At 30.0% G+C, this 11,753-nt stretch overlaps 1 protein-coding gene across 3 annotated transcripts in view; it reads right to left on the bottom strand.

Annotated features, from left to right (window-relative positions):
• Positions 1-11,753, bottom strand: part of Pde9 (Phosphodiesterase 9) — a 177,714-nt gene that overhangs the window by 10,850 nt on the left and 155,111 nt on the right. For all 3 annotated transcript variants that reach the window (XM_064356540.1, XM_015979849.2, XM_015979850.2), the window contains 3 exons: positions 6,740-6,854; positions 6,450-6,687; positions 2,221-2,607 (listed from right to left, as the gene is read on the bottom strand). In XM_064356540.1, the coding sequence (XP_064212610.1) occupies positions 2,221-2,607; positions 6,450-6,687; positions 6,740-6,854 (740 nt within the window). The remainder of the gene's footprint in view (positions 1-2,220; positions 2,608-6,449; positions 6,688-6,739; positions 6,855-11,753) is intronic.

The raw sequence follows: 11,753 nt of genomic DNA, 5'->3' as shown, positions 1-11,753 counted from the left end.
AAGAAAAGTAAAGTTTTTGGGGCGCCTGGAGAACAGATTATTGTTTAAATTAATTAAAAAAACGAATTTTCATAGAAATTTTTAAGATTATGCTTTCAGGAAAGCAACCAAATTACTTATTGTCATACATAACATGGAAATATGGAAATTGTTTAGAGAACAAAGAATCTTGAACATTTGTTTGATTTGAGAAATAAAGGGCGAAGTTGTAGAAAAAGAAATGAAAATTAGACTTTATGAGTTTTAGAACCCGAATCCTTGGAAGTGTTTGACTTTTTTAATTTTTTTAGTTCGCATTAAAATATATAATTTATTCTGTTTTGTTGAATAAAGAACGTACAATAATATTGTTCTTGTCAAAATGATTCACTGAAATGTGCACAGAATTAGATATAATCCTGAAATAAGAGTAAATAAAGTTTTTAGGTTCAGTTTAATGTGAATTAAGGTTATTAACCTTATCTAAGTTTTTTTAAATTTGGAATTGAAATCCGTCTGTTTTTCAACTTGATTATGTTTGATTTTATCAATGTCTTTGCCTTTAGGTTCACGTTTTCGAAATTTAAGATAGGATTTCAAGATTTATTTAATTTCTCAGAATTTTAACTAGAACTTTATTTTTATATTAATTAAATGAACTTTCGTACTCTCTGTTGAAACGACGTCGAGATTGCATTGGATTTTATATTTTATTCTGTTTTGTTAAAGTGATTTACTGAAATACGAGTCGAATCGTAAAATTGAAATGAGAGAAAATAAAAAGCTGAAACCAGAAAACCTGCGAAATAAAAACGACATAATTTGAATTAGAACTTTTTTCTTGCACCCATAAAGATATTCGGCTCCAATGCTTTAATTATTATCAATAGCAAAAATATTTCTTTTTTTTACAAATTATTTATGTTGTTTTTTTGCTTAAGCATCTTCATCAGTTCATCAATAGACGTGTCGTCACTTTCTTTGTTGATCATTATTCTTAGTAAGTTTAAGATGTAAATTTAATGTTTAAACACTCAAAAACGACAGCAAATGAGGAGTAGTGAAACGGAAACCAATAAAACTATGTTAGTGAAAATAGTCTTTCTATAAAAAATAGTCAATTGGTAGAAGGGGCCCCCGAATTTGCGTTTTTCGATTTTTGATCGGTTTTTCAATTTTTTTTTGGTGAACCAAAACCATCTAAAGATTTATTGGAGTTTTTCCTAATTTTAAAAATATATCAGGTTTATAATTCAAATCTATCAGATTATCCATTTGAGTTTTTCATAATTTTAAGTGTCTCAAATTTATTTGCAAACTGACTTTCTCGCTCGTTAAACTTTGGTTTCTATATTATGAGAAATACAGATTGACAAAAAATAAACGAAACTAAGACACTGCTGCGTTTTTGCAAAATTTATAGAAAAAAGAAAAGCTTTAATTGCAATAAACTCTTACAAATTAATTAAAAACTAAAATTAAAAAAAATAGCAAGTAGCAAGAATTTATATTTTGTGTGCCAATCCAATTTTTTAATTAAGAATCTTAATGTTTACTTTTACCACAAATTGGAAATGTATTTCCGGTGAGTCTTTTAAATACATTTTTTCAATGTTTACATTACTAATAGGCGATAACATTTGAGTAAATGAAATTCAGTAGTATCTTCGCCAAAAAAATCGGTGCAAAATTTTTACACTTTTATATTTTTTTTATGGGAGGACTTTTTTCTGTATCTGTTTTTGTTAATTTTCACTCAATGTAATAGATTTTTTTAAAGAACTTAGCTCAAAGACCAGATAGATTTGTTGATATCAAAGAAATTACGAATATTGGGTTAATGGTAATCGAGTTACTTCCACTTCTTTTGAGCTCCTAAAAGCTTCATGTTTTTTTACCATAATTATTTCGTCTTATTTTATATGTAAAGTAAAAATAACTACCAAAAAACACTGTTTTTAATTTACCACTTAATTGCGAACTATGAATATAACAAACTTTGATAAGCCATTTCAAAGTTTCAACTGGAATTTTCCGTTACTTTAGCTGAGTTTTAGATTATTTTTTCATTGCTTCGAAAAAGAGAAAGATTCGAGAAAGATTACTTACTTCGTAGATTTCATAAAAATTTTAAAGTTTTTTTTAAGAGAAATAGGTTCAAAACATTTCTTATTGCTTTCTGTGTGGCTTTTCATTTTTGTGATGAGTCCACGAGCCGCCACTGCATTGCCCCCAACTTACCAAATTAACGTGAGCTTTGTCGTTATAGTCAAAATTGGGCGTAATCTCCCTGAAGTTGGTGAGGATTTCATTATGTCGAGCCATGTCTGTAGCTAATATGCACCTGATGATGCCCTCGCGCACTGTTTTGAAATCCTCGCTTTTGAAAGACTTGAATATGTTGCAGTCTTCGTTTTCGAGTATCCTGAATGCTACGCTACAGTGGTGATTCTCTAACGGCGATATGTCGTTATAACGGATCGCTAATTCGGTCTTTGCGTTGATTTGGTAAATGTTGTTGTAACCGGGATGGTCCAGATCGTGACAGATGCACGATGTTAGCAAAATCAAAACTTCCAAATCGCCGACTTTCGAGGGCAAATCCACGCTCCAAGAGATGGCGTACATCTGGAAAAGGGGTTCATAAACTGCATTCGCCCTTTCTTTTTTTATTAATTTTTATTACCGTTGCTTAAAAAAAACTTTTATAATAGGGATTAAACGAGGGGAAGTTACTCCTACTATTAAAATGGTCTTATTATTTATTATTAGTAATTTTAAGTACGGCTAACTATGAATTTTTTTGGTATATTAATGTAGGCAAATTATTTTTTTTTAAATTTTGGATATTGAAATATTTCAACACAACGAATAAAACTACACTACATCTAAAATAATGCAATTACCTATTGACAGAAGTGATTTTAAATGTTTAAATTTAAATTACAATATCTCATTTGCCTCTTCGTACAACTCATTGAAGGAATAAAAACGCTTGCTTAATAAATCTACATACATACATATTAAAATTCATCAAGAAATCAAAATTTTGGTGTGATAACATAGCGTATTATTTCTGGGAAACTATTTAAAAAATAATTTATTTTTATTGTTGGGCAAATTCTATTGCGATCACGATCGTTAGGCAAAGTTTCCACATATTTAAAATTTGTTATTTATAAAAAAAATTAATAGATAGATTTTTTACTATTTTAACTTTTCTATGTAAGCATTTCTTTACCATATGCCTGTGAGCAGTCTGTGTAAATGTATATTTTTAAACATTTTTTAATTTTTCTCAAGTTATACGAATGACTTGACTTTGGTAAATGGTTAAAAAAATACAATTTCGTTTTTTTTAACATTCTTGAACAAGTTTAAATTTTGTCTGATTTTGGTTTGAATGGTGTTTGAATGGTGGTAGGGTAGTTACATTCAAACAATGATGTTTTTTGTTAATATAAATGTTGCAAAAAATGGATGTTTGTAAGCTTAGTACGAACCGCGTGGAACATTGTTTCCAAAAAAATTTCTGTAACAAATTTCTGTAACACCATACCATACTTATTTCACTTACGTTTCCCAAAATATAATACCGTAGTAATTTGATGGTGTTAATTTAGTATTTTTTTTTCAATATGTGAACTCGAGGTAAGTTTTTATCAAGAAATACACCTAAGAACTTTACTGTGCCGTTAGCAGTTCTAATAGTATCATTTAGGAGTATTGTGATAATACGAAATATATCGTTTAGAGTGTGTGCAGAGTGAAACTCCACTAGCTTTGTTTTTGTAACGTTTAAGGTAAGTGCATTCAGTCGCAATTTATGTGCTGCATTTTGGATGTCCGAATAGCGGATCTCCGAAACTGAGAGGTTTAGAGAAAAACGAGTGACACATTCTTGGATTTATTTTTTGAGAAATAAACTTTGGTCAAAACCGCATCTCGCTATCGTCTTTTGTTTTCGACTTATAAACAAAAGTTAACATTTTAGCAAAATCTTTAAAAAATCATATCTTTTATTATAAAAGATACACGTTTGAAATAAAATCATTGTAAAAGCACCTTTTCACAAAAAATTTAATAATGTTATCAGCAATTTTTTTAATCATGCATTTAGCTGTAATAACATAAAGTTGTGTTTTTTTAAATAGGAATCATGATATTTTCAAAAAGTTAATTTTTTCTGATTAAATATGTCTATTTGTGTAATACATTATTTTTAAATAATTAAGATAAAATATACCATTTCGCTTTTTCTTTTTTGTAGGCCATAAAAAATTTTGGATTTTCAATTAAAACTATGAAAAATGTATTACCCAATAAGTATTTATAATTTAATGATTTTTTAAACAACAACAGCATAATAAATTATTATTACATCAAATTTTGGTGATTAATAAAAATTATTTGTTCTTAAAATAAAAATGGTAAGTTTACATTATCATTGTATTTTCTAATTAAACATAAAATGTCGGAAAAAGAAAAATATTATTAATTGTATGATTTCCTGTCAATAAAATTTTATTTTACAAAAAAATGTCAATCCAAACATTAAAATCAAATCTTTCTGCGGTAAAAAAATACATAATATTATGAACATAACTTCCACTGCACTTCATTAAACCATAAAAAAGTGTCATTAAATGCTAGTGACACTTCGTTTTCAATTTTCTGCACATCTTTTATGTAATTAAGATCTGCGACAATCGTATTATTTGTTCAATTGAAAATAACTTTAACAGCTTATTTTGATAATTTCACATTTTTTACTTTAATAACCGTTTACAAAATTTCTAAATTATTCACACCTTTTCTGTGAAATAATTTTTCTATGGCCAACTATAGTCGATTTTTTTATAATCAACTTTCTAAGAGCCGTCAGGTTGGCATTATCATAAATAGTATTTTTTTTAATTAAGGTTGATGTAATTTTTTACCTAGAAAATATTTTTTAAGTTGTCTCTAGTTTGAAACACGTACAACAACACATTTACTTATGTTAGACCACTTTTATACTAACGAATTAACGGTTAACACTAACGTCCAATTTTCAAAAATGTCAAATCTGGTGTTGAAAATGTCAAATAGAGATTAATTAAAAAAATTAACTATACTTTCAAATATTTTAAATATATTTTTTATAAAAAGTATATAACAATATCAAACTGTATCTATATATTTTTGTCAATTCAGAAAAAAGTAAGCTTTTCGAAAATGTCATAGCCAACTATAATTTCTGTTTAAAAAGATACAACTTTATGTTATTACAGCTAAACGAATGATTAGAAAAAAACGCTGATAACATTATTAAATTATCTGTAAAAAGTGTCTTTGTCTTTGTTTCAAATTTTTATTTTTTATAATAACAAAGATATGAATTTTAAAAAAGTTTGCAAAAATGTCAATTTTTGTTTACAAGTCGACAGTTTTGTCCAAAATTATTCTCTCAAAAAACTGACCCGATAATGTGATAATTATGATAATAATAATATAAAGAGTCTTTCGAATAAAAAAAGGACTACACCACTCAGATAACGAATAACAAAAATATGTCCCAAAATGTGATCACTTGATAATTTCAGTAATAAAAAGATACAAGAAATAGCACCAAAACATGACAAACTATTTGTACCAAATTTCAGCAAAATCGATTATTCGATCCAGAAGTTACTAATAACAAACGAAAATATTTTTTTAACTTTGGCGCCCTCTAACTTCTTAACAGTACAACTTGGTATAGAGGTACGTTGGCTTAAATCGCTCTATTTTAAGTTAGAGAATCTATGGTTCACTGTTGTCCTCATATTTTCGTTACACCCTGTATACAGCGTGCTCAAAAACTGGCTCACCAACTCAATGGTATGTGTTAGAGAACTGGTTACATATAAAGGTAAGAATAGTAAAAAAATTCTTTGTATTAATGTTAATAACGGATTTTAGATAAATGATATGTGGCAACGTTGTCTAACAGTCATGATCTACACATTGTGATTTTTTGAATAAATTTTAATTTTTCTAAATTAAAAAAACTGCTAAAGTCTGATGGGAAATTTAAAAATAATTATTCATCGTTTTGTTACGGAACGATTACCTGGTATGAAACATGAAAACATAAAAAAAAATAAAAACTAAAGAAGGTAACACAATAAGTTTGTAGCTCCAGATTTTTTAAAATATTACTTTAGGAATTTTTTCAACATTTTTCCCGTAATCTGCACTTGCTTCTCAATAACATAGCACTGAGTTGGTGCGCCAGTTTTTAAGCAGCCTGTATTTTTTACAATAATAGTTATTTATTTAACAGCTATCAACATACCAAATTAATCTCGGATTCTGTAGATTTTACGACTTTTAAAGTATTTAACAGAGTGACTTTTCCCTCGGGAATTAAGCGGTTGTTGAAAAATGTTGCATTGTGGCGTAATGAAAAGCCGGAGCAAAGGATGAATAAATCGTGTGCAACTTACCATTTGTGCGACGCAGAAGCAGTGTCTAAAATTGTGAAAGGGCACGTCATTATAATTCTTGTAGGCTTCGTAGAGGAAATTTCTAAGCGTATTTATGTCAATAGCAAACTTTGAACAGAGATCATAATCGAGATACATTTGTTGAAGCAGGAGAAGCAATTCTTCGTCCTCCCAGGGCCTGGCGTCGAACGTCGGTGTCCTCAGCCACTGTCGAATCGCATCCGAAACTTGAGCTTCACTGAATTGCCCACAATTAAAAACATCAAATTCCGCTGTCGGTCATCGCTTACCAAATGTTGGCGAAGTTTTGCTTCACTCGTTTTTTCACCGAGTCGCTTTTTCGCCGGTACTGCAAACGGCGGCACTCTTCACTCGAGATGGGTTCCGGAAGCTGCTTGTAGAATCCTAAAATATTACAAATCGAATAAAAGCCACTAAAACGTATGATATTTGCATGAAAGCGGGAGCGCTTGAAAAAACGGGACAAAGCTGAGCCGGGAAAATAAATTAATGGTCTAACTGCTCGTTTCTTTTGTAAAATAAAGCCGCTTTGCCTGCCTGTTTTAGAATTAAATTGGCGGCTTAAGGTTGTGTAGGCTTGTCGAGACAATATTTCGAAACGCGGACAAGTTTTAATGAAGAATTCCGAAAGTATTTTAACTATTTAGCCAAGAGAACGCTCGGGAAACTGTGTTGGGAAAAAAGTAACAAAAATTTGGTGAAGTTGGGAAGTCGTTAAAGGGGTGCGGACGGCGGAATTCGGTACAAGACAATAATAAAATGGAATGTTTATGAAAATAACTCGCAAGGGGCATCATATCTCGCACACAAAAATTCAATCGCTTGTAGTGTTCGCCGAACGAAGTATCCTAAGATTTTCTTTATTTTTCGCTATTATTTAATTTATGGAAGGATTTCGGTTAACTAATATCTGTTGATCAATAAAATCATTCAGCCATCTCGGACCATAGCCGACAGATTTTAAAAATTGCTATGGAGCACCAAGAAGGTTAAATTTGAAGTTATTTCTAATAATTCTAAAATAAACTACGTACAAATGAACCATTAGACAAGTTATAACCAATATATCGCCCACCTCGGCCATCACTACAGTGGGGAATTGATAATGAAGAGAAAGCAAAGGAGAAGTTTGAACAGATCACAGGTATAAAGGTAGATTCATGCGGCTTTTTTGTTGATAAAGAAAAAAAATTTTTAGGTGCAATACCAGATGGGTTAGTGGCTTCAAATGCTATTCTTGAAATTAAATGTCCATTTAGCGCAAGAAACACAAATATTAAAACTGCCATAGAACAAAAATTGATTAAATACTTAGAAATAGATTCTCAAGATGATAGTAAAATAGTTTTAAAAGAAAAACATAATTACATGTATCAAGTACAAGGTCAGCTCCACATTACTAATCGCCAAACTTGTTATTTTATAGTGTACACCTCTACAGATTTAAAATATTGTATTATTGAGAAAGACGATAGTAAATATTGGAACGGAAGAATGATAGATTGTCTTGAAAATTTTTATATGAATGCCATGTTACCAGAAATAATTGATTCAAGACATAGTCGCAATTTACCATTACGCAGCATAATAAAAAAGGATTTGTAAATAATATTTCAAGTTTAGTTTTAGAGATTTTTACATAAATACATAATATGATGATAAGCATTTTAATAATAATTATAATTTTTAATTTGAACAATAAAAGTAAAAAAAACTTCCTCAGTGGGTTGACACCTTGTCGTGGTGAGGGAGCTCAGTAGTTCTATCACAAAACCTGTGCAGAACGAAGCTAAGTACAACTAAAGTTTTAATCATCTTTTTTTATATTTTTTTTAAAACAGGAATAATTTTATTGTTAAAAGTATTCAAAAAAATAGCGAGCGTGATTACTCGTATTTCAAAATCTCATAAGATACGTTGATAGCAGTGTCTACAAAAAAAAAAAAACGTAATGCAAATCTATAGGTACCTAATTATTTTGTTAAAAAAATTAATTCCGAAATCATGTGCTTTAATTTTATTCCACTATTAGAGAAATCGCTAAAATTCCTATTTGTGCCGATACATTTCTCTGTCTTGAACAAATGCAATAAAATTATTATCTTGTGGGTCACCCCAATGGTGGTTACCTCCAGCGGTGCGTCCTAAACCCGTCATAAATCTTCTTCCAGCTAGCTACGCATTCGAAGAAGGATGCATTAAAAGTTGCCTACTTACAATTTAATTTTTGCTTTATATCTAACAATTAAGAACAGTTAACAAAAATCTAAAATATCTCAAGTCTGTATTTTTAAATTTCCTATAAAATGTTTTTTTTAAATTCTCAATACAATGCACCGTTATCAAAAATTCGTATCAACTTCATTAACAGACATTTTATTTAATAAAAAAATATCTAGGCATTTATTTCAATCAAAAATGACTCTTCGACCTACATTTACTTATAAAGAAACACTGCAAATGTCAAGAAACTCTTCAAGTCTAAATTTGCGGCTAAAAACAGTGAAAACAGTTTACACGTAAAACGTATGCGCCAGCTCCCAGAGGGTCTAGAGCCTTAAAGAAACAATTCTTAGATAGCATACTTCACGAGTAAATAGCATATTATCTGATAAGCAGTTTTGAATAAGATTTTTTTTACACATTAAGACACTAGTTAATGATTGATTGTGTTAAATTCACACAAAAAATAAATTAAGTACTTTATTTTTTTTAATTAAAAAGTTTCCGAAATTTTTTGAGCGCCAGTGTACGAGTATCAAAATGTGGCAGATTTTTAACTTTTTAACTTCTGAACTCTCAAATTCGTTGTCCACTACAGAACCAATAAATTTATTTGAACGTAGGCCCTCCGGCCATGTTGGAAACTCTAATATTTTTGGGTGTTGTAGTCAGAGGAGACTTTTAACCAGACACATAAGAAAGAGAAATGTCCGTCAGATCGATCTACCAGAAATTTTTAAAATAGAACAACATGAACGTAGAAATATCAGATATACAGGTGTTCCGTTTTTTTTTTGTTACGAATGTAAACAGGTGATAGAACATTCATTTTAAGGCAAAAGTATCTTATAAACACGTATAAAAAATACTTCATAAGGGAAGGTGCTTCTTTTAGTGAGTTTTTCTCAATATTTCAGAATCCATTACATATAAAATTACAAAATTTGGTAGAGTTAGTAATCTCTATACGCCTAATCGAATTCGAGGAAAAATGTAGAAATTTTTAATCAGGGGCGTCCAAACTGGAAGGGAGTAGTGTAAAAAACATCCTAACAATTTTGGCTTTAGTTTTTTGATACTTTCAGCAACAAAATCGTAAATCCCATAGTTTTATACACAAAAGTAGTCTCTTGTGTTGTTTCATTACAACTCACCGTTTTTGAGTAAAACTGAAGTTATAGAACATAAACAGCATAAAAATCAGGAAGGATGAGCAGAACCAAATTCTGGGTCTTTTAGGGTTACATCGCAACAATTTGTAAAAAAATGTCGACGTTTTGCCAATTCTTGTTCATCTTCAGGACAGGTCCTGATCGCGAAAGTCTCTGTTCATCACTAATTTTCATGCTGTTTATGGTGTTAGACGACGTTTAAATGAATTTTACTCAAAAACAGTGAGTTGTATCGAAACCACACAAGAGAACATTTTTGGGTAAAAAAACATGAAATTTATGTTTTTATCACTAGAAGTGTCAAAAAACTAAAGCCAAAATAGTTTGGATAGTTTTTACCCTACACCCCCCCCCCCTTTTTGGGACGCCCCTGATTAATTGCTACATTTGACACTCTAATTCGTATGAGAGGTGGTGTTAGAAGGTATGGTGCTCCAACTCCCATCATTTGTTTTAAACTGGAACGAACTGACGAGGTCGGGAACCATTTCTTACAATGGCCATTAGATAGCGCTTTTTGAATTTGATGTAAAGGTATCCTTATTACATCATCGTATGAGGATTATTCACTGTACCAAATTTTGTAATTTTATCTAAAATGATTTCAGAAATATTGAGAAAAAAATCACTAAAGGAGCACTCCTTTCAAGGGGTGAAGCTCCTTTACGAAGTATTTTTGATACAAATTTTTGTATTAAAATTGAATGTTCTATCACTATCACCCGTTTAAATATGTAACAATAAAAAAGAAACATCCTGTATGTTCATAACAATTTCATTGCTTCTGAAAAAATAAAATGTTTGTAGGTATGACACATTTGTTAGCGTTTTTCCGTTTCTACTAAATCACTCACTGTCTCTATAGTGTTAAGAAAAAAAGGCTTTTAAAAAATATTCTACCAGTTTTAATCATTGCCAGATTCCATACAAAAATTTCTAGTATAAAATGACTTTTATACTAAAATTATGACTAAAAAATTATGACTTTTATGACTAAACGGCTTTTAAAAAATATTCTACCAGTTTTAATCATTGCCATATTCTACCAGTTTTAATCATTGCCAGATTCTATACAAAAATTTCTAGTATAAAATGACTTAAAAAAAATTCAAATATGTTGTGGAATTGGCAAAATTTCAGGTGTAATTAAAAAAGACAAGAGTAAACACAAAAAACTTAAAAATTAAGGAATGAATAGTATTAAATACTATGTAGAAATTACCAAACTAAAAAGCTGAATTACTGGAAACCTGAGAAACAATAGTATATTAAGTATCAAGAACGGTAAGGAGAGTTTACCGATCCAAGACAATTGTTTGGAGGAGGAGTGCAGCGACGACAAAGATTCGTTATCGCACATAGCTTTAAAAATTTGCAAAATATTCACCATGAAGGTTAATACACTTTTGAATACTTTTCAACCAATTTGCAAACCTCTTTTTTAACCCAAAAACCAGTCTTTTTTTAACAATTTTTGGAAATAAGTGGGAACTAACGTGAAAAAATAATTTGTCGGCTAAATGTAAATGCAATGTTGAAAGTATGTTGGTCCCTGTAGTAAGTACCCAACGATGCCTTAATCTTACGATATGTCGCATTACAATTTTGCAGTATCATTTCATGCACAGCATCAAAGTTTTAGAAAACAACAACCGACTTTGGACAACCCTCACAAAGTTTCTCATCAAGCAAATCAGGGTCATACTTGAATTAAGTTTTTATCGCTAAAAGTCGCATCAAGTTCATCATGTTGTTGAGATAATCCTTGTCGAAAATCATGAAAAAAATCATTACTCGAAAATTTTCATGAGTTAATTCAATTTTTGACTGAGATGAATTTTTATTATTCTCTTCCAAGCAAAAAAGTGAAGATTGACTAAAGTAATAT

Source organism: Tribolium castaneum, chromosome 5 (assembly GCF_031307605.1).
Source record: "Tribolium castaneum strain GA2 chromosome 5, icTriCast1.1, whole genome shotgun sequence".
Lineage (NCBI taxonomy): Eukaryota > Metazoa > Arthropoda > Insecta > Coleoptera > Tenebrionidae > Tribolium > Tribolium castaneum.
The sequence above is the reverse complement of the archived record's forward strand: the minus strand, read 5'-3'. Positions and strand labels throughout refer to the sequence as shown.